Below are 22,593 nucleotides of genomic sequence, written 5' to 3' on the forward strand. Positions count from 1 at the left end.
AAACTGTTTTTATTGATTTTTTATAACAAATGAAAGTACATGGATTGTGCATTTCGGACGTTCTAGCGTGCAGAGGTTAAATTAATGAATTACACACAGGCTGAGTGGGAACTGACACAAAAACCTTGCCACTGCTAGGCAAGAAATCCCTTCATATAGAGTGAACAGAAGTGGTTATCTTCTATACCTTTCACAAAACTATGCAGTCTGTATGAACAATATAAGAATAAATGTAGTCCTAGCAGAAGAAAAAAAAAAACAGAAACCCACCATTTGTTAAGCCATATGCGAAGTCACTGGGAAAAAATAAAGTTATTATCTGGAAAACCCAAATAAAGTAATAATAATATTGATAATAATTGCACTGGTTTGTGACACAACTGAATTGAAGTCAATTGAACATAAAAACAGATGCACAGTGCTGTTTGAGTGAGCATGGGCTAACAGGGGTCCTGCATGTTGTAGAGGGTCTGAGGGAGGTTGTAGCAGTCCCCATGCCCATAGCTAGCACCCTGTCACAGCAGGACACTGTGTGGCGGGGACCAGAGCAAGGGGGGGGGGGGGGGGGGGGTAAGTTCAGAGGGGCATCAGCTCATTCTGTCTCTGTCCCAAGTTGGCTGGGGGGTGTCCGAGCAAAGTCCATTTCACGTGGCAAGCAGGAAAAAATAATAATGAAACAATCATTTCTGGTACAGGTCTGGGTAGACAGCATGCTCCTGGATATGGGAGCTGCAAGTTCTCATCAGGGGAGCTCTGTCAATGCGCTGCTTCCAGGTGTCACCTGTTCAACCCTCCAAGCTCTACATCTGGCCAGCAAACCATATATATTCCTGAGTATTTACACTGCTATTAATGGTCCAGCATGGTAGCCCTTCATCAAATACACATTGACAATGGAAGAGGATTTTTCAAGGAGGGGGGCAGGAAGGATGTAGCGTGGCAGTCCTCTGGGTGACCTGGACTTGAACAAAGTCCATTCCTCTCTGTTAGTCTGCTCACACTGTGCAGGAGCCAGGTACTGAACTACTACCTGCTGAGCGAAAGCCAGTCATCATAGCTTCAGCATAGGTTGAAGTGGGGGAAGGTGGGGATGTGGGGTTGTGTCATCTGACTTCAGCCTTGTTTCTGGACCAGCAGGTCTGTGTCACCTCAAGAGACCATGAATGTCGCACATCCACACTGATACGTAGAATGCACGTGTCCTTTCCCGTAGGCCAATGTTTAATACTACAATAGCTCACGACATACTGGGCACGGTACAATCAATGTGTGTTCTCAGCATGCATGTCCACACGTTCTGAAATATGGTTGGACTTGCATCTTTGCTCCTTTTTATCTAATCTAACAGAAGCCTATTTAGGGGATGAAAAAACCCATGTGGAGGAGAATATTTAAAATATGTGCCTATTGTTGTGATATAACGCTCCTAAGGATTCTGGGCTACAGCAGCTGTTGAAATATTGATTTGACATTACTCGGTAACAACAGAGAAGAAGAGGGGGAAATATTTTTGGTACAAAGCATCTACAAATAGCAATACAGGTAAAAAGAGACAGAGAGAACATACAAAATGAATCTGTCAGTTGCGCATCAGTGCTATAAGTATATTATTTGGACCAATTTTCATATATATTTTATAACAAAATAAATAATGCCTTTATACAGTGCCATTATTTGTATTTAAACAAAACAAAAACAAAACAAAAAAAGCTTGGCGGCTCATTACGCAAGATACAGCTCAGACTAAAGGAAAATAACATGACGTCCCTGGAAACTAATTATACATATTCAAGTATTTGTTTTCAAGCAAAAGCATGTGAATACTACTGAATGAAACTAAAAAATGAATTGTTAGTTGACATTATTGCTGTTTTTTCCCTTTGACTTGAAATTTGTGCCTTTCTTTAGGAACGTAAAATAATACAATAACCACAATAAAAATAGCAAAAATTAAAACAAACAAAACAAAAAATAAAGAAAAGAAAATGACTATCTTGCAAACAGGAATGTCACGGTAGCAGAGTCTGGCAGGCATTTACTGTTTTCCTTAAAACATCTTTTTGAAAAGAAATTTAAAAAAAAAACATAAAAACATCACACTTGCTCTATGTTCATACTTTCATTTCCTCTGGTTATAGGACCACAGAGATGGATGGGACATTTACTCATGTTCCGGGGCAGGGTGGGGTGGTTGGGGGGGTCCCTCAATATCCCTTTGTTTTCCCAAACCTGCTGCCCTTCTGAGCACCATGGCAGCATTCTGACATTGCCACAGATGGGGCACATCCACCTTCAGCACTCCTATGGCAACAACACTGCTTCCTGGTACTCCGCTGCATCTGCATACAGTGACATCCCCGTTTCACACTGCCAGAACCAAGCGATTTTTCTCTCTTTTTTTTAATAAGTCACACTTTCCTTAAAACGGAAAGTTTTAATAATTACTCAAAAAAAACAAACGTGCATTTTCAACTTCCTCTTCTTTGAGTCCATTCCAAAGCTAGCACCATGACATTTTTTTTGAGCTACACGTTCATTGTTCATAAAAAAATAGTGCCTTTTTCTTTACTTAAAAACAAGAACTTTGACGTAATCCGTGGCGATGTGCAATTTGCAGAAGTTCTCTCTGCTTTTTTGTTTGTGATTAAAAGGTGCTGGAGCAGGAATCTAATTTAAACAAAACAATTCCTTACAGTGTGAAAAACCCTCTTTTATAGTTGCACAGGTGCAAACTAACAAGAAAAAAGAACTAAAAAGAGATGTTCTTTATCTTAGGAAACTGGCGTGGAATGGAGTCATTTATGCTGGCTGTTTTTCAGGTTTTGTTTTCTTCCCCAGTGAAAACCATTCTGCTGTGTGTCCTCTTGAAGCTTGCCAAGCCATAAATCTCTTTCATCTTCTCTTTGCTCTCCTTTCTCCTTGTTTAGGGTCCACCTGAATTGCATTCAGTCTAATTGTTTGTTCTTTTGTGTGTGCACTTGTGTGGATGTGTGTGTGTGTGTGTGTGTGTGTGTGTGTGTGTGTGTGTGTGTGTGTTACAGATAGAGAGAGAGAGAGAGAGAGAGAGAGGGAATTGAGACAGGACAGTGTGTGTGCATGTATGAGTGTGAGAGAGATTGGGAGACTGGGGGTGGTGGTGGAAGGGGGGAGCAAGGGGTGGAGGGTGTGGATGGGGTGGGGGGGGGCTGTGAAGGACTCGAGAAGACTGCCACAGAAATGACGTCAGAAACAAAGCTATAATCCCCTAGTCTCTTTTTTTTTCTTCCAACTCTCGTTTGTGCAAACGATCCTGAATTCATTTGTGGTTGACGTAGTTTTCTGTGGGCGCCATGGCAGGTGGGACCCTGCTGGGCAGGGTGATGAGGCGCCTGTGGAAGTCCACCTGCTCCTGGGCCCTGGCTCTCTCTGCTTGCCGTCTGAACTTCCTGGCTCTGAGGATGGCGGGGATGCCCCGACGCAGCCTCTGGGCAGCCTTCCGCTGCCACACTTCATATTTGGAATACTTCACGGCCACATGCTTTCTCGGGACGTCCTGTGGGGGAGCAAAAAAAAAGAAAAGAAAAACAGCGGGTTAAAACACTTGCTTCCAAGACAGCAGACAGACATTTGACAGTGCATTTGGCGCCCATTTCATGCAGTGGGGACACTTTGGACATGTCCGGATCTGTTTTGAAGTGCATGGACGCAGCTGTTTTTTTTTTTTTTGGAGCTCCACATCTCTTTTGAATTGACCTGCAGGGGCATTTGCGCTGTTGTGTTGAAACACGCTTTGTTCAGACTACAACAGGCTTTAAGGAAAAAAGTGCATGCTGTCTTCTCAAACTCCCTTGTTCTCACTCTGGTCTGTCTTTCCCTGTACTTGAGTCCATCCATAAGCACTCTAAACACATTCCAATTCAAACCACTATTCCTGGCAAACGAACTCTGCAAATAGTAGGCCCAGACTTGAAAGGTCACTCATGGAAGGAAAGAGGGATTTACACTGCCAGGAGCCATTGCGTGAAAAGCACTATTTCAACCCTTTTATTCTCTGGCTGCCCTGTAAACACACTCCTCAACTAAGGATCAGTTGTGGTATTTATTCATTTTTGCTACTGCATAGGCATTTGTGGTTTGGGCAGACAATGTCATGGGCTCTTGCCAAGGCTGCTCAGTGCTGGTACTTGATAGAAAATAGTGTGACACTTGTTTTTGGGACATTACATTACATAAACCAGTGATGTCAGGGACATTTTTAACAGAGGAGAATCACTGTGTCACCACATGTACCAATGTCTGGGTGTCAGATGTACCATGTCACACCCGGAAAGGCAGCTGCATCTCTCGACTGCTGTTTCAGACTAAACTTTGCCTGTGCTATCAGATCAAAATCAAGCCAATAAGGTGAGAAGCACACAGAGTGTGTTGAGTCCACTCCCTTACAGTCCTTCACCTTGAAGCAGCAAGTAGATGCCGTTTTGACCTCAATGAATTATTCCAATGTATGCTGAGCTGTGACATTTTCCACCTCAGTCAGCAATTTTGAGAAAAGACAATTTGCTTAGCAAGACTTATTTCACGAGATAAAACACTTCTTTTTAACATCTTTAATCCCACAGCAAGTGCATATGGGTTTAGCATAAACAAAGGCAAGAGGTCGAGATTGGGGCTGAAGATAGGGCTCTGGAGAAGTGCCCTTTCTCACGGTGATAAGACACACACTGTCACGTACCTTGCTCGGCAGCGGCAGCACTGGTATGACCTGAAGTGAAGTGGCTGAGACGTCCCTTTCCGACTTAGCGGGTTTCGCACAATACTGTTCCAGAAGCATCAAATTGCAGCTTCGGAAACAACACTCCTCGACAATTCCTTTCTGCGCTCGCCGGCTATTCGATCTGCTGGTTGGCCTGCCTAGAAAGGGACAGGAGTGAACACTATTAGAGGATTTTAACAGAGGGATGTCTACATCACTTTCCTCTACACCCCCTTAGATTCAAATTAAAGTTGTTTACCACTTATGCAGACACTACTGAAGGCCTCTGGCCCCACTGATACAGCTGGTTCTTTTTTGTAACACAAATCACACTGCCTTGGGTCAGCAAAGAGCTGTGCTTGCCTGTTTGGCTCTGTCACTCTGATCTTCCCTGAGAATCTCACAGAGCAGCTCGTGCTCACAACAATGAGCAAATGCAAGGCTGAGCGAGTGCTGCCAAAGTGCCGAGGCAACGACCTGAAGTAACACACGTGCAGGCAGGAGGCACAAGCCAGAGACCCACAGCTCCTTTTGGTGAGTAAATAATCAAAATGGAGGCTGTCCTTTGACCTTGCCCCTTGCCAACTCAGCAAAGATAAAGACAGACAATGAGACATGAAAGGGGGAAGTCCACCGACATCTGACAGAGGTGGAAAGAGAGGGATTGGGAGGGGGGAGGGGCAGCTTCTGCAGCGTGCAGCAGTGGCCTCATCTGAAGTGTCTACACTTCCACGATAACTCATCAATCTAGCCAGGGAGAAAGCGCACGTCTGATTGCAGAGAAGGGGAGCAAAGGGAAGCGAAAACTGCATCAGCTAAACATTGGACTATGGTCTCTGTAGACTGTGTCGTTAGACTTTCAAAGCCAGGACAAAGGCTCTTGTCTATCTGTCCATGACAGGGGTAGAGATTAAAAAATAATAATAAGTCATAAAATTCTTAAGTCATTTTGACCAGCTTTTTTGCTCATTTATGGGTAAGACATGCCAGCCCCATTCATCTGAATGTGTCCTCTGTAGTTTTCAGTTTCAAAATTCCTTTTTTCACCCATTTGACTAATTGCAGAGAGATTTAGGTGAACACCCCTTTATACATCAGATAATATACACATCTGATAAATCAATGCCACAGATTATGCTATGATTGATCCAGTAAAACTGCAGATTTCGTTTGATTTCATGGTATTTATTTTTATTTTTTTATTTTTTTATTTCCTTCCTGAATGACTTTATGCAGAACAATTTACACATCATCTATTCTACGGCTGGATGCATTTATCCATAAATGGTTGTGCAGTTTTAATGACATAAAGTTCATTGAAATTCCACAGAGAGCAGCCTATGAACAATTGAGAGTTAAACCGAATGTCACTTGGCTATTACATTTTTACTTTTCCCCGCGGAATGTGCGAGTAAACAAACAGGCTATTGTAACTCGTTTAGCTGTGCGCCTTCGCTTTTGTGCATCCCTTTCATGTGCATCAGAGATGAAGCGACAGAACGCGCACACTCAGCACTATTACAAGGCAGGCGTCTTCAGCCACACGGCTGGGTATTTCAATGAAAATGCCTGAATATTTGTGTGCCAATTATCAGTTGTACTGCTAAGCTGAACCCCCCCCCCAACCTTACTCCTCTGACCCACAAGCACCACCGAGGGAAGAAAAGGAATTTACCCTCTACAGCTGTTAAATACACAGCTCTAGCCCTATTAAGCATCAGTTGATGAACGGGACCGAAATGAATAAAGAGTAGAAATTCGCTTTTTTAAAAACGTACGTCATCACTACGCAAATTGTACCAATACCAAAGTGATAGGAAAGCTAGTGCGTAACATACAAGCTACAGGCAAAGCATTTTTAAAAATAGAGCTGCAACAATGAAAGTCAAATCTCTCTCTCTCTCTCTCTCTCACACACACACACACACACACACAAATAAGTCACAAATAAGTAAAATGAGTACACATACTGAAGTAGAATCCCCTGTCTTCACACACGAATTGCAGCGCATCTACCAGTTCTCCACCACACAGCGTCTCGGCTGAACCCACTTCCACGACGTACAGTGTCAATGCCATCGTGAACATCAGCATTCGACTCGTAGTGGACATCTTTCTGATCTGAGGGGGAAAAGACGCCAAATTAGAGCATGGATACCCCACGTTTACGCACTTGAGGCACTGCTAGTATTCCAGAGTGCAGTAGTTGCAGTAAACCCACTGTCAATTTCACCCACTGTCAAGTCCCACCGTCATTACAAATCCCGAAACTCAAAGCCAAGACCTTTCAACTGCTCAGTGTGTATTGTTGCAGGGGTGAAAACTTTGACGATATTGTAAGAACAACTGTAAATTTCTCAGGTTATTTATACACGAGAATAAAACAGCTTCAAAACCTATTTTCCCTTTCAATCTGTTAAGTAATCATGTGTTTAAAAGACTGCCTCGATATGGTAAATTGTAATTCATTCTTTGAACAACAGCCTACATAAGTAACCTTTTTACTGAGAATGTATGTTTGAGACATAGATACATTCGAATGGTCAGACATTTTCAGTCGTTAGAAAGGCGCTGCTCATACTGAAAAAATGTGACTTTTCAGGTGCACTCTTACACAATTTCTCATAAGTTGCTAGACATGCAACTCAATATCCAGCTCTCAACTCCTATACTCAGTGTATGAGGTACTCTGAGTACTACGAATCGCAGCGATATCGCCCCCTGGCGCTTGGTACAGACGTTTGTGCTGCGTTCAGCAAACAAGAGTACAACCAAAGACGTGAACAAAGATGTCATAACTTTAAGAGGCGCAATAATAAGCATAAATGAAAAAATAATAAAAACGACGGCAACAACAATAATAAGCTGCCATGCACATTAACAGAACAGTGCATGTCCCTGCCTTAAAACTCCAGATCCATTGCACCACATAGAAGTACTACTTTCTTTTTTTTTCAACAGTCTATAACAACTTAAATGCACAATATGTAACACGACGCGCCCAACTCTTTTCCAGTTATCCCCCTCATGCAGCAGGTTAATAGCATTTCTGAACAGAAGTTGCAGATAAAATTCAAAGATATATTACCTTCATTTTTCTTTTTTCTGTTCTTAAGCAGGTGTGACAGAAAGAGTGGTAGCCGTATCTTTGCTGGTCCTCCATGTCTGTGGTTGCTGTATACGTTAAATGTATTTGGTAGTGGCGTTGCAGGTAAAATAGTGTCCCAGTTGCGGCTATAGAGATGTTGTATGAAGCTGTCCCAAAGCTCTGGCGACAGGCAAAAGTTCTCGGTGTGAACTGTTATATACCAAAAACCCGCCCCTTCGCCTCCCCCTTTGGTTAGCCCCTTGCGCATGTGTGAATCGCCAAGGCTAAGATGATAAAATGGATCAGTCTTCTGGGAAACTCGGAAAATTCATTCCTGCATTTGGAACAATCTTTATGTATTTAATTAACTCATATATTTTTCCTGGCTCCACATCGGGTTTTTTGTCTCAGATTTCCAGTCAAGTTTAGTACGTACTCGTAGATAGTGCAGAAGAAGAAATATGTCGTAATTCCGAAGTCTTAAATCCGTCAGTTGAACGCAGTGCTGATACACTTACGATTAGTACATTGTCTCAGTGGTCCACTTTCGCGTAAAACGTATGTAGATTCATTTGAACGACGTGGGGGAGTAAGTTCTAGTGCAGGACAAAGAAGATCTTTCTGTTATCGCTTCCATCTGAGTTTGTCTCGGTATCACAGTGGTTAAGCAAACAAGGAGCTTATGTTAAAAACACCGTGGGGCGCGCTGTTAGCATCAGTCTATGCGCCATGCACAAATTCTACATCGAAAATTAAACTTCTCATTATACAGACGTATCTGTATTTAAGTGTGCTCAACGTCCCCGGGCATACAGAAACCCAGACGAAGATGGGTAGAGGCACACGAGTAAAGTTTTATCAAACTCTTAGCAACGCTAATTTAGAACTTGCTACTGGAATAACCGTGAACTTAAAGTTAGAACGAACCCATTGCGGAGCGCTTTCTAGTGACGGACTGACAGGTTGCTCTGTAACGACTGCACAGGCCGAAGGAATCCAGTGTAAGTACACATAGTATATGAACGACGCATCAGTCGTGGAATATTTTACAGTTAATTTCCTGAGACCATTCGCAAATTACTTGTATCCATCATTCTTGACATATTTAAGGGTAATCCTACCTGTACTTTTGACTTATAACCTTAATTACTAACACATTTCATTGCCTTTAATCCTGCAGCTGTGTTAACTGTATTTTCATGAAGAAATGGTTGGTTATCATTGCATATTTTGCCCTCAAAAAGACACGCAGGGCCCAGTATGTGGCTGAACCTAACTGCTGAAAAGAATTGCTCCTCAGAATGTATGTTTAAAATGATGGAAGTTTCACGAGACACATTCATTTCTCTCTTTGCTGCTTTCATAACATATCATTTTAACATTTTACCAAAGTAAGAAAAGATATATCATGGGGAGAGCAGGCCATTCAGCCCATTCAAGTTTATTTTGGCTGTTGCTAATGGGGCATCTAGCATTGTGATAAGCCTGATTTTGAACCCTCCAGGGGATTCTGCTTCTGCAGTGCATATCTGCAAATGGCTTTAGTAGCTTGAAAAAATACTTCCTTTTGTCAGTGTGAAATGAATCATGTGAAATGCATTCCCACCTATGCTGCCTTCTTCTGCTGAAAGACTTTCTCAGGAAATATTTCCTGTGGTCCATTTTATCAATCTCTTCAAATATATACCTTAAACAAATACCACTGAGTACCCTGAAGTCTTGTTTCATGACTTCTGTTTTATACCTGGAACCAGTCTTGTTGCCCCTGACTGTAGTTTTTTACAGAGCTACATGCATATAACGTGGTGCCTACAGGACAGGACTCAAAATGTCTACACAAAGACGTTGTACAACATTATTATAGCTTCCTTTTTTTACTTTGTGTAGCCCCTTGTTTCTGGCATGTTGCAGCAACACCCTGGTTACAATTTTAAAATACAGCTCTCTGGTTGTGAGTGCTGAGTTAAACGTGCTACTCTCTGTGTTTCTGTCATGTTCTTGTTCAGTCCCCGTGCCCTTGTTAGCCCTTGTTTAGACATTATGAGTGAATTGCCCTCTTCTGCTCAGCATCACTAGGTCTAGGCAGAACAGATATATAGTGTTTCAGTATCTGTTGAGAATGTTGGGATTTGGGGTGGAATTAAACTAAAACTGATGACAGAACTGTGAAGTGCTTTTTGAATTGGGGGACAGAATGTCTTCTCATGCAGGAGGTAATGGTGGCAATCCCATTTGAGGGTGGTCAGACTCCCTTTCTGTGTCCTGACAAAGGCTTTTAAAACCCTCTGCAATCTGTTATAGTGCACCGCAGCCACCTCACTGCGTCTGCCAGTGGCAACAGCATGACCGTGTGTGCCGGAGCTCAGTAGGGCATAGGAGATGATGTCACCCCCCAGGAGCTAGGAATGAGAGCACTATTGGTTCCCTGCGCAGGGGAACCTGCGTCTTTGGGTTGGCGAACTAATTGCATCTCCTCTGAGGCTTTGTGTTGTGTGGTTGCGAGGGCCACAAGGTCGAATTCCCTGCTCAGACCACAGCAGTTACGAGCGGTTACATAGTGGAGGTGGTGTGTCTCGGCGGGTGCAAGGCTAACACTCTTATCCCAAACGGAAGGTTAGCTGTGACTAAATTGCACAGTGAATCAGTTTTACTCTTGAGAAATCAGACTGGCGCAGTTATTGAAGCTTCTGTTGGTGGGAATGTTCAGTGTGCAGGACTGCTCATTTTATGACTTCAGTGATTAAGACTGATTGCAGTATGACACTCAACTTGATCTTGTAGTTTAGCTTGAATGTAATTTTTTTTTTTATGAGGGGCTATGGTATAATTGGTCTTTGACGCAGATAGAAACTAATCATTTCTCACAACCTTCACTGGTACTGTGCTAGAACATTCCTTTCTTGCTAAAGACTCTTGACAAGAAGCTAATGTGCCAGGGCTGCCTAACCTCTGAAACTGAATTTGAATGTGAAATATGACTGCTGTTCCACATAGAGCCTTTATTATTGTTACTTTCTTGGCAGAATCACTATGCTTATTCACTTTTTGCATTTTATATGTGATCTATTTGTACTGTTGGGTATCTGACTGAAGCAATTCATGTTCAGTATCTCTCTCCAGGGCACACCATGCAGGATCTGAACCTGTGACCTGATGGTGACATGTCAAGTTCCTGAACCACTAAAATGTGCTGCTCTTCTTTCCAAATATGATATTTACACTTAATGGTTATCACTCCTGACCTGTCTTTTCCCTCACTCCAATTAACACCTTGAGATATGTCTGCTGCCCAGGGGAATGAGACATGATCACATCGGAGGGATTTGAAAGTACACCAGTAACAATTCGCAACAAAGGAGCCTGAAGTCAGCTGTGACCAAACTCCAGTCAAGGACCAAATCCACTGGGAGGATGTCTGAGTCTGCTTCACATACACAGGAACTCATTCAGGCCGCATGGCCGAGTGTGAGATTTCATTAAGTTCTCATTCAGATAAATAGAGGGGTATCTGAAATGTAATTGTGCACTAGGACATTTCTGCTAGGAGGCTAGGACAAGTAAATGTGTTGTCACTGCTTAACTCCAAGATCATAAAGGACCACTTCCAAGTTTTTTTCTCTCTGTGGTACATATGTGTGGACCCACCAGTGTTGGGAGAGATGAACATGTGGTGCACATATCGGGACAGCTGAGGCAGATATATTGGGTCATGGTTATGGTACTGTGGTTATGGAATTGTGCTTTCGACCAGAAGGTTGTGGGTTCTACCTCCATCTGTATCACCGCTATAGTATCTCTGAGAGAGCAGTTTAATTTGGTAGCTTCAGTGAAAACGTACAGCTTTCCGAATGGATGATACTTGACACCTCTTAATGATCAATTTACTGACTCCTCGTCTTCGTGTCCTGAACAGAGAACGAGATGGATTTGATTGCATTGGAGTAGGAGATGGTGATGAGAGAGGAGTGAGGGCATAACAAGGTAGATGAATCCAGGGATGAAGCATGCCTGTAAGAAAAAGAAAAGTAAGCAGTAGAATCAGGGGGAAGGTGATGCGGTCAGGCTTCTTAAGTTGCCGGAGTTAAATTCTTTCCCAATGCACGGATGCCCCTAGTGTTCACAAGTGGGATGACATGCCGGAGTCAGTTCAGTGGGCAGTAAGGAATTGAATACTTGAGAAGGTTACACAGTTATATTGATGCTGACAGTTTTCATAACAGAAAATCGAAAATCACAACGTAATGTTTGCTTGGATTTACGTTAAAAGATTCCGCCTATTAAATGTGTTTCTGTTGTAATTTTACCAAAAGACAATCACTTGCCATTTAAATTACTTTAAATGGGAAGAAAATAAGGTTACCTTTTTTCATGAACGCCAGGACACATTTTGTACCACAATTGAAGCTATACCACTTGTTATGAACAGCACAGGTGGTGTAACTTCTAGATTCAGGCGATTGGCACCGAGCTTCATCTGAGCTTTACAGTATTTTCAAAAGTTATAAATTTGAGATAAATACTTTAATGTTCCATAAATCACGCAGTTACGTGCACATTAAGCATCAGTTTCGACTTCGTCAAATTCAAACGTTTTAACTTTTAAGATAGGAAACCACGTGGGCTATATCATCGTCAATTGATTCAAAGTTGAGGCTGAATGACATTGTCAGTGAATGGCATCTGACGTGCAATGCATTATACTTCCACCTAGTGGAAATTAAATGAACAACGTTTTCAGAATGAATCCTTTCCAGGTTAGTTGTAAAACGCGTTCACTAAGAAACAAATCGTTGGCTATTAGTAAATAGTTACCCGCAGTTTTCTTTGCTCAGACATGTTTTGATATAATCATGTTCGTAATCATACAGTAGGAAAATGACACGTTTTATTGCTATTTTAGTTCAAGTATTAATAATGACTAAAAATAAAGTAAAATTAGATTCAAATGCTGAAACCTGATTATGTACACAAACAACGTGAAATGTTGTCATTCTAGTGCGTGGAAATATGAGTAATAAATGAGACGGAGCAATGGAAGTGTGTGGGTGAAATGGACAAATCTAAGCAAAGAAGTTTAAAATAGACCAATTATAATGTTTAAGAGCTATTGCACAAATTATTGCCCAAAACAAATTTTTGCAGTAAACTGTTACATAGAGATTGATCAAATGTGATTGACAATATGTGATCCTCAAGAGCAGCGGCAGAGCATGAGATTGATTTATTCAGTATGCGTTCCTGGAGGAACACTTCAGCAGTGATGGCCCCTTTTAAGATGACCTTTATTGCACATGTACTTTTGCATGGCACAACTACATTGCACACACAGGCAAAACTGTTTGACCTTCATCATGTTCAGATTTTGGGTTATTATGTGCTCTGCCCTGAATAGTTCTACTGTTCATAATAACAGAGCAGTAACTTTATAAAAAGTGAAATTGTATATATGGGGTGGACCTGACAGAAGAATTTCAGTGGTATTATACCACTGGAATTATACAGAAAAATAGACTTTAATTTTGATGTGCAATGCATGCTGCATGTAACACTTAAGTGCTCCCTTAATTTTACGCAGTAGTTGTCTGTATCAAGACTCTGATGAAGTGCATTAAGCCATCCTATGCATTTCCTCTTTATTTGTCCTTTGCCATAATGTGTAGGTCATAGTCTTTATAGGTCATGCGTTGCAGGCCAAATTGATGATATTTTACAGAGTATGATGCAGGGTGAAGCTCTATAGCCAATACAATTGTTTCATACACACACACACATATGTATGTGTACAGCGAACCTTTCTTTGTTGATCAAAACAAAATTGATATTAGTAACATTTGTTCATTGCTCAACAGCAGCCTTGCAAATTTCCTCAGTTAGAAATTTGTGCTGCAAATCTGTGAAGGGTGACAGCTGTCAAAAAACCCACTGCACCAGTATGTATTACTGGTACAATTCAATTTGAAGAGTACTGCCACATACTGTACCTTTCTCTCTCCAAGAAAATCCACTAAGCATTAAGCAAATACTCACAGCTGTGCATTTAATCCAGGACCGCAATTGTAAAAGCTTTCAGCATCATGGATTTATATGACAGCTGAAAATTAATTTTGCCAAAGAACTCTTTTTGAAGAGCTCTGTTCAACCATATAGATCTTTTTTGACTTTCAGTAGCATTCATTACGACCTGTTTTCTTTCAGAATGTCCTGAAACTAAAATTTCCTTTGGAATACCACAACATTCAAAAAACAAGATTGACAGATTTAATGTAATTTTAAAATTTGTGTTAAAATGAACAACTGCAAGTGAATTTCAGTGTTTATTTGTTTGCTTATTTTTCACAGAAGCAAAAACTGCCTTTTATAACTAGCCTCAAAGGCCACACAAAGCAACAAAGCATGAGGTTTGTTGTGGACTATTACATTTGCAAGAATCACATTGAATATGTTTCACATGACAACTCAAAAATATTTAAACTTTATTCAGTGAAGAATCCTGTACACAGAATTTGGCTACATGTAAGATAACTCAAGATAAACTTTTAAAATAAGGCCATATAATGTATTGTGAGACAATGACAACGTTTTGCTCTGATTTAATTAAAAGTCTACTTCAAGTTCAGAGATACACATAAATACAACAGTCAGTTTTCCATTCCTGTGGAAAATATAAATACATTCATGATTTGAAATGTCTGATATTTTACACTGAGACTGATTTTGGTATAGGCTTGTTGATAACATGGCTACACTAGCAGTTTACGACATAAGTTCCCAGCTCCTAAAAAACACTCAGTGACCTTACAGAGCTAACAGATTGCTCCACTGAAGTTTCTGGAAACACTATCTGCGTGAGGTTCCTTGTTGGTCACCTCAGAATTACCAAATAAAGCCTTGAAGCTGCAGCATACCATATCTACTTCGAAGCACATGGTCATTAAAATGACATGACACATCAGAAATCAAAAAAGACGGAACAACGGTTTTGACTGCCTACGCAAGCACGTTCAGTGCATCTGTTAGCACCTTCAGCTCGTCCTTCAATGACTCCAGTCCGGCCCGGATCTTTAGTGGGTTGTCCAGTGCCTCTATGCTGTTGGTGTAGGGGTCAAACCTCACGGAGAAAGGCCTCTTGATCCCAGCAACATATGTCCTGTCAAGACATTATTACAGATCATCATTTATTTGCTCAGGTCAACATCCCTTTCTGGGTGCTGCTTATAAAGTTTACTTTTTAATGTTATACATTGTACAGGTATATATTTACAAAAGCAAGTTAAGCTCATAAAACTGCTACACCACCTTTAACAAATCAAGGATGCTATAAACCAAGGTGTGCCATTCGGCACCCTGTCTTCAAATATTGCAATGGTTATTAGTGAGCCTCATATGCTTGCAATGCTATGTCATGGTGTATCTCCTGTTTGTGGATCTATATGTTTGGGGCCTCTCAAGTCCTTTAATAAACAACTCCAGAACACAAGAACTGTCACCCTACAGCTCCAGCTTCTTAAAACCTATACAGCATTGCAGTTCACCAGCAAGCTTGTTTGACTATCCCTATCTAAACATAGCACGATGGATGTTCTGTTAAGCAGAGGACATGGAACTAAAGGAAACAGAGCATAAGATTATCCCACAGATACTCCTCTGCACTGTCTCTCATCCCCTGGTTCTCAGAATCTGCAGTACATGCTGGTTTTTGTTCTAACACACCTCTTTATTAGCAGTTGTCAAAAAGCTATTTGACTATTACTTGTATGTCTGAGCAGCACCGGTGAGATACAGTGAAAAGCACATTCACCACTTTAGTCAGTACAAAAATATCTCTACCCACACAAGGGCCCAGAACACATATATGTAGCTCTCAACAGATGTCAGATTCAGATTCAATTAACAGATCCATCAAGTCTATAAACTAATTAAGAGGTAGGGTGAAAAAAGACTGTTTGAGATCTGCTTGGGAAACAGTGCCTTTTCAGTTTTACAGTTATCTTTCAATTAGCTGTATACGTACATACATACACCTGGCACATCAGGTGAGATGAGCTACAACCCCACTGTGACCTCAACTAAACAATTAAGCACCCTTAAGGCCCAGATACACCAGAGACATAAAATGTAGCTTTAACATTTACCAGTCTCTTCTGTAAAGTACTCTTCCACCAGACCCATTGTGTTACCTGAGTTTCTCCTTAGCATCGGCAAAGCTCTCAGATACAAAGTAGACTGACTGGTAGGTCTGGTCCTGGTAGGGCTGAATGGCTGCTGCCTCTGGGTTAAACTCCCTTCTCTCTGGCTCATCCGAGAGGGAGTGCTAGAGAAGAGGGAGAAAGCATCACAGATGCTGCTGAAGCTTAACCTGAAATCCCTCAGTAACTATGAAGCTGTATAAATGGATAACGTAACAAATAGTAAGCTATATAAGTCACTCTGGATATCACTCTGGTACTATGATTTGCATAACAGACACTCTAGCCCAAAGGCAACATACATACAAATTTTTCACATTATTCACTTCTACAGCTGGGTATCTACTGGAGAGAATGGGGAAGGGTACATCACTCTAGGACAGAACTTACCACTAATTCTCCATAGGAGGAGAGGAGTCCTGCCCCATAGGCCTTTACCTCACCCCCCTGTTTGCAGAGCCCAAACTCCACGGTGAACCAGTAGAGCTGAAGTTGCATGGGAGAGAAGAACATCGAGGTTGGTCCAATTTCAGCACAACACTGCAGTAAAGTATCATATATTTCAAATGCAACCCTTTCACATCCTGCAATGCTTAGTGTGCAGGTATGTTGACACTTCTGCTCTCTGAACAGATCTCTATCTACCACAGGGGTGTTACCCACAATGCATCTTTCTCCATGCCAATCAGAGAAATGGTAGATTCCAACCTTTTGTACGACCCACAACCTTCCAGTGTCACAATGTACAGTATACTCCCCAAGGGCACTGAAATAGTCAGCTAGGATCAAGCATACAATACCAATTCCATAAAACTCACCGTCGACAGTTTCTCTATGTCCTCATCTGAAGCTCCCAAAGATGCAAGGCCAATGTTCTAAAGATGGAGAGGTTTCATTTGTTTAAATTCAAGTTGTCACCATTGTCATAGTGATGCACATTCTAAGCTGTGATGCCTGCTTGAAAAATGACATGCATACCTGAGAGAAATGGGCAAATGTTCTATCAGCCAGTATGGGGACATGGCCCAGGAGTTCGTGAACACAGTCCCTAAGGTGGATACAGGTATAGAATAGTGGAGCAGTTATAAAGATGTCTGACAACATATAAGTTGGGCTTGCTGATTGGATGATTTACATTGACATTTTCTCCATATCTGACAGAATATGGATTTCACTTCTGACATATTCTGTAGTTAGGTACCTGACTGCTTTAACATTTTTCGATCTCTCATATAGCAGTCATATGACATACATTCCACTGTGAGTGTGACCAGTCACCATCTGACCAATCACACCCCTCATCCAATTAGGCCAATCAGACACCTAGTATCTGTTGTGGGTGCCCAGCCTGTGATTTTTGCCATCTGCTGTTGGATGCATAACCATGGCTTTAACTTTGGACATCTACACATGCTTAAACATGGAATCTTGGGAGTTGCCTAAGACTGTACTAGGTCTTGCATATATACACAGATTTTCAGTAAATCATTATACGTCAGTCATTCAGCAATCATTTTCCTTCAATACCCTATCCTCTGATTGTAAGACTACTAGAGTGTGGTTGTTGATTTTATTGCTGCTGAATTTGAGTGGATCTGTTATGGTTGTAGCAAGTGAGTTCAAGTCTTGGTATTTTTTGGTTATTTAAGCATTGATTTAGATGTGGCAGTGAAGTGAAGATGTGGTGCTGTAGCTGATCTGTGATCTGCAGCAGTTGACTTAGTTGTCACACAGTTTGTAAATGTGGCATTAGTGTTGATCTAAGGCAGGTGTTGATTTGGTTGTAGAACTGCTGCCTTGGTTGTGGCTGTGTTTTATATGCGGTGTAAGTTGATCTACTATATGGGTATTGATTTGGTTGAGGCAGAGTTTGAGTGTGGATGTGGTGTGGGTGATACTCACGGTTCAGGGGAGTGCATGGGCGAAGACGCATGGCGAATGTACTGCGTGCACTGGAAAACACGGAAGGCCAGGCTGGCCAGGAAGTCCCTGGCTGAGAGAAGACCTGCCACTGGCCGCAGCTGGAACCCAGTACGTTCTGTCAGAGAGAGGGGGTGGCTTTGATGGGAATTTCTTTGAGAGTGAGTGTTTTCAGGTTGCCTGTCTTGGTTTCAAGTTCTTGCGTAAGTGTGAGCTGTGCTGTGATAACATTTTGTCCCGCACCATGTACCTTTGAGGAAGCGAGACACATCCTCCAACTGTGGGATATTGTCTGGGCTGTAGCCACAGTGTCTCTCCAGCAGACGGAACGCTTCCAGGTGCTCACTGCAAGCATGGGTTGTGTAGAGCTCTCTAAGTGTGCTGTATACCTCCCTCCTGCATACACACACATGCACATTACATGACATCACCTTATTGTCATTTAGCAGACACTCTTATCAAGAGTGACTTACATAGGTTACAGTTTTTTTACATGTTATCCATTTATACAGCTGGATATTTACTGAGGCAATTATGGGTTAAATATAAATTACCCAGTGGGGAATCAAGCCAGCAACCTTTCAAAACAAATTCTGAAAGAACAAACATCATATTTCTGTTTCATAACATACTTCTGAGGTTGTTGAATCATTTTTGAACTGGGTTCCTGTTCACATGTTACTATGGCTCACATTCAGAGTCATTAATTCCCCCAAAGATAATACTATTTGTTGTTAAATAATTGTGTTTATAAATAGCAAACTGGTCAGGGAAGAAAAATACCAGATCACTCTCCAATTATGAAAATGTTGAGCTGCTAAATTGCTCATAACCAAAAGGTTGCTGGTTTGATTCTCTGCTGGGACACTGCTGTTGTATCCTTGGGCAAGGTAACCCACAATTGCCTCAGTAAATATCCAGCTGTTTAAATGGATAACATGTAAGACTATAAGTCACTCTGGATAGGAGCTTGTGTCAAATGACAATAATGTAATGAAATGATTAAGGATTTTTGTGAGCAGCTGCTTTAAGTAATTGCTTTGATCCGGTGCAAATCTGGTGGTGAAAAATAATTGGAAAGACCTTTAAAAAATACAGTGCTCACCATGTACCAATTTCCTCCTCTGTATAGTCCACCCTGGGGATAGGATCACCACTAAAAAAGATTTAAAAAATGTAACAAAGTGTTTTTTGATTATTTGTTTTTTGTTATAACAAATACAACAAAAATGAAGAAGTCTTTGAATTTATATTTGGAAACTTGCGTACTGTTTGTATCTGAACGCAATGTCTCCAATCATTTTCCTCCGTTGCCTGTAGACGGGGTCTGTAAATCCCTTTAAAATATAATAAAACAAAACACAAACTAAGAGCTCTGCAAAATGTCTTGTAGGTACTTGTAGATTGGTTGGGATGATTTTATATGCAATCACTGACCGGGTGATCCTGGTCCAAGTCTGGGTCAAATTTTGTGACCAAATGATGGCACTTGTCCAGTTCAGTGATTTTCGTTGGGAACCAGTGAACTGAACAAGGGGGGGAAAGGTGGTTATTTTTCAAGTTATTATGTTTAATTTTGAGTTTATTTGGAAATTTTTACTGGTATATGCGTTTAAACCTACATTTAACCTCTTTGGTAGTTCTGACGTCTCCCGCAATCCTCTTCACGGAGCTGATGAGTGTGCTGACATCTGACAGGTGTACCTCGCAGCGCACTAAGTAGTCAAGGTCCTCGAGACTGCCGCTGGGCTTCCGGCTCGGTCTTGTCTCCAGGTGATGGATCTTTGCCTCAAAGGTCTGTGTTGATCACACAAAATTGGTCGTGTCGAGAAGTAACCGATTTTCCCGGTAAACTCATCCGCACACAACTTGACAATTTCATATTATTTTAAATCTGAAACTTCCAATTAAATGTCTTAACTAATATTTCTATTTAGCTGTACAGATTCTTGAGCGATGGAAAGTGAATGTATCTATCGGCTATACAACTCTTCGCGCTGTGAAACCCTCCGTTAGAAATTGTAATTTGAAATTCGGTATATTATAGCGAATTCTTGTCAATAATATTTTACTATTTTAATGATACAGAGTATTATTTTTTAGTCCAATAGCAAAATATAACTATTATGTGTTGTCCATGAGCTTGTTATTTTGATTCTTTCAAAAAGAATCTGAGTTCTATAATTACCTACATCAACGCTTTATATTAAATGTCGGCTTACAAAGTGGTAATTCTTTTTTGATATTCTCAAATTTAAATTTACTCGAATAATTCGAAGATCAAACATGTTTTCAACATTTACCGGTATTTTCTAAAACACATAAGATATATTTATTGTAACTATCCAAATGACTATATCACTCGCAGAGTATTATATCAGAATATTATAGCTAGGTAACAACCATAAGTAAAATGAGCAATATCTGACAATTGTTTTTAAGTGTGTGTGTGTGTGTGTGTGTGTGTGTGTGTTCTGAATTTATTTGTTTTTTTCTTAAATAACCTGCAAAAATCTAGCACACAGGTAAATTGTTGAGCATCTTAAATAAATGTTATTATTGCGTGATTTATTTACCGAAGGTAAATAAATAGAAACGTTCATTCCCATTTATGAATGTATTAAATCAGTTATGTTTGATGTTTCATGCATTGTGGTTATTTGGTTTGATTCACCGTTATTTTCATCTAAATTATATTATCCCTAGTCGTGTCATGTATTTCCGTGTAATTTAGCACACCTCTCCATCCCCAGCATGAGCGCAGCATCTGCGTAATTTGACAGATTATTGAGTTAGCTGAATCACGTTTTAAGTCTGCAGCTTCCCTGAAGCACCTGTTTCAAACGCTGATTATATCATCCTTCTGATTCTTGAATCATCGTATATCTTTTACAAGAATGAATTTGATTACAACAGGAAAGTTGAGCTAATTACATTACCCTAATATTCTTTTTAAATCCGCACGGACTGTTTCTATTGTTGCTCAGTGATTAGGCTATATTCGCAAACAATATTTTACTTGTGATATGATGTTGGCGTGTATTCCACGAACGAAAAGCAGTATGGGGCGAATACTACCAGCTAAAATAATAAAATATTAAAACGAATATCGTTAACTAAATCTGTGCCATGGTTTATTTCACTCCTTTACAAGCAAACACAGATTGGAGTGTGAGGCAGTAGTTTGCATTTCGTTCAGAATCCTAATGCGTCGCTTACCTCGAAGACTTTGAGCGCACGTGACAGCGCTGGGCTCGTGGAAGCCCTTAAAGTGAAGAAAAGGTTAAGCAAGGCTTTCCCATCTTCCTCCTCGAAGACAATCCGCTCAGTCGCGTCCGACGTCTCAGCCGCTGCGGCAGCAGCCTCCCGTTCTTTCCTTGCATCCTCTATCAAGCTCTGTCGCCTCCCGACGAACCTTGTAGACTGAAACGAACCAGTGGGAAAAAGTAAGGACCTGACAGACGCACGTGAAACTGAGTCAACTGAATCTGCTGCATTCTATGCTATAGCGCATCGTAAAAATGGCAACAACGTACAATAATTTTGTAAGCAACCAATAAACAAAAATGGTTTAATCTTTTATCTTGTAATCGTAACAACCAACAATGAACTAAAATAAACACAGAATTAGCTAAATAACAGAAAATATGAAAAACGCAGTTTTCATACTTTTACATTTAATTCTCTGCTCCTCTGAGGAAAAATCTCCCGGAAGTTTACGTTGCCCTCCTTGCAACTGAGAATTGTCACTGCATGCTTGAAGCACTATCGTAACCTTTCCCTCTGACATAAAATGCACGTGTGCACTGTACATGCGCACTGTTCCGTGTTAACGATCTTTTGCTCTGAGACCCTCAGCAAAAGTGTAATCCACGAAATAACACAGAAAACGAAAGTCCAATAAAATATTAAAACATGCTTCCCTGGCACAGTGAATACGTACATTTGTCCATCTCTTACCGTAACAGATTCCGATCTGACGAGCTCGGACGCAGCTCTGCGAATGCTCTTTGCAGAAGTCGTGGGGCCGTCCGAAATGGGCATATTTGAATTGTTCACTGCTAAGATCCGCAATGGTCTCGGTTCCTTATATGGCTCTCTCACCTGCCAGTGCGAACAGACTTTTTCATTCAGATGCCCGTCCTCTCCCGTATTTATGGAGGTCATTTCTCTTTCCTGACGTCAAGCGTTTCAATTTCCTTATCAACCAACACAAGCCTCCGCAGCTCCTGTTCCACTTAACTCAATTCCTCCAATATAGCACATGGGAATATGAATGCGATTTTCCCCCATTTGTTTACTTCATAATGTGTTTTATATGGAAGTGTTTTAGTAGTATCAGAAGACATTGATTATTTTTTGTATTGCATGTTATAGTAGTTGGCCAGGGACAGTGGCGTTTCAAGTTATTGAAATGATCAGGGGCTAAGTCAAGTTTGCCTGGAGCTTATCTTTTTTTTTTTTTTTTTTGAAGGGAGATCCGCATTGGTAGGTTGGGGAGGTTATATCTACTTTTATAATAAATAAATATTATCACACCTTCGGACGCTGCAAGTCAAGTTCCGCTCTGTTACACAGTCTGTCTGTCTGTTGTCTGCCTCCTTTTTCAGGGCGAAAATATTCTGGGCTACGCATAAAATATTCGGGGCTATAGCCCCGAATGATCG

The 22,593-nt window shown here is 41.0% G+C and overlaps 2 protein-coding genes across 2 annotated transcripts; both read right to left on the minus strand.

Moving 5' to 3' along the window:
• Nucleotides 1-3,149: 3,149 nt before the first annotated feature.
• igf2b (insulin-like growth factor 2b) lies at nucleotides 3,150-7,986 on the minus strand. The gene is made up of 4 exons (XM_036535103.1): nucleotides 7,821-7,986; nucleotides 6,703-6,853; nucleotides 4,712-4,890; nucleotides 3,150-3,532 (listed from the first exon to the last, which is right to left on the minus strand). Exons 1-4 carry the CDS (start codon nucleotides 7,893-7,895, stop codon nucleotides 3,296-3,298), a joined length of 642 nt encoding a protein of 213 aa, XP_036390996.1. The 5' UTR covers nucleotides 7,896-7,986; the 3' UTR covers nucleotides 3,150-3,295.
• A 6,811-nt stretch (nucleotides 7,987-14,797) lies between these two features.
• Nucleotides 14,798-21,970, minus strand: th (tyrosine hydroxylase). Its single transcript, XM_036534812.1, has 13 exons — nucleotides 21,887-21,970; nucleotides 21,146-21,349; nucleotides 19,549-19,723; nucleotides 19,364-19,452; nucleotides 19,196-19,263; nucleotides 19,032-19,082; nucleotides 18,177-18,322; nucleotides 17,909-18,044; nucleotides 16,985-17,054; nucleotides 16,825-16,881; nucleotides 16,397-16,492; nucleotides 15,998-16,131; nucleotides 14,798-14,967 (listed from the first exon to the last, which is right to left on the minus strand). The coding sequence occupies exons 1-13, from the start codon at nucleotides 21,968-21,970 to the stop codon at nucleotides 14,808-14,810; spliced, it is 1,470 nt and encodes a 489-aa protein (XP_036390705.1). The 3' UTR covers nucleotides 14,798-14,807.
• Nucleotides 21,971-22,593: the final 623 nt, after the last annotated feature.

This window comes from Megalops cyprinoides, chromosome 8, assembly GCF_013368585.1.
Source record: "Megalops cyprinoides isolate fMegCyp1 chromosome 8, fMegCyp1.pri, whole genome shotgun sequence".
NCBI classification, from domain to species: domain Eukaryota; kingdom Metazoa; phylum Chordata; class Actinopteri; order Elopiformes; family Megalopidae; genus Megalops; species Megalops cyprinoides.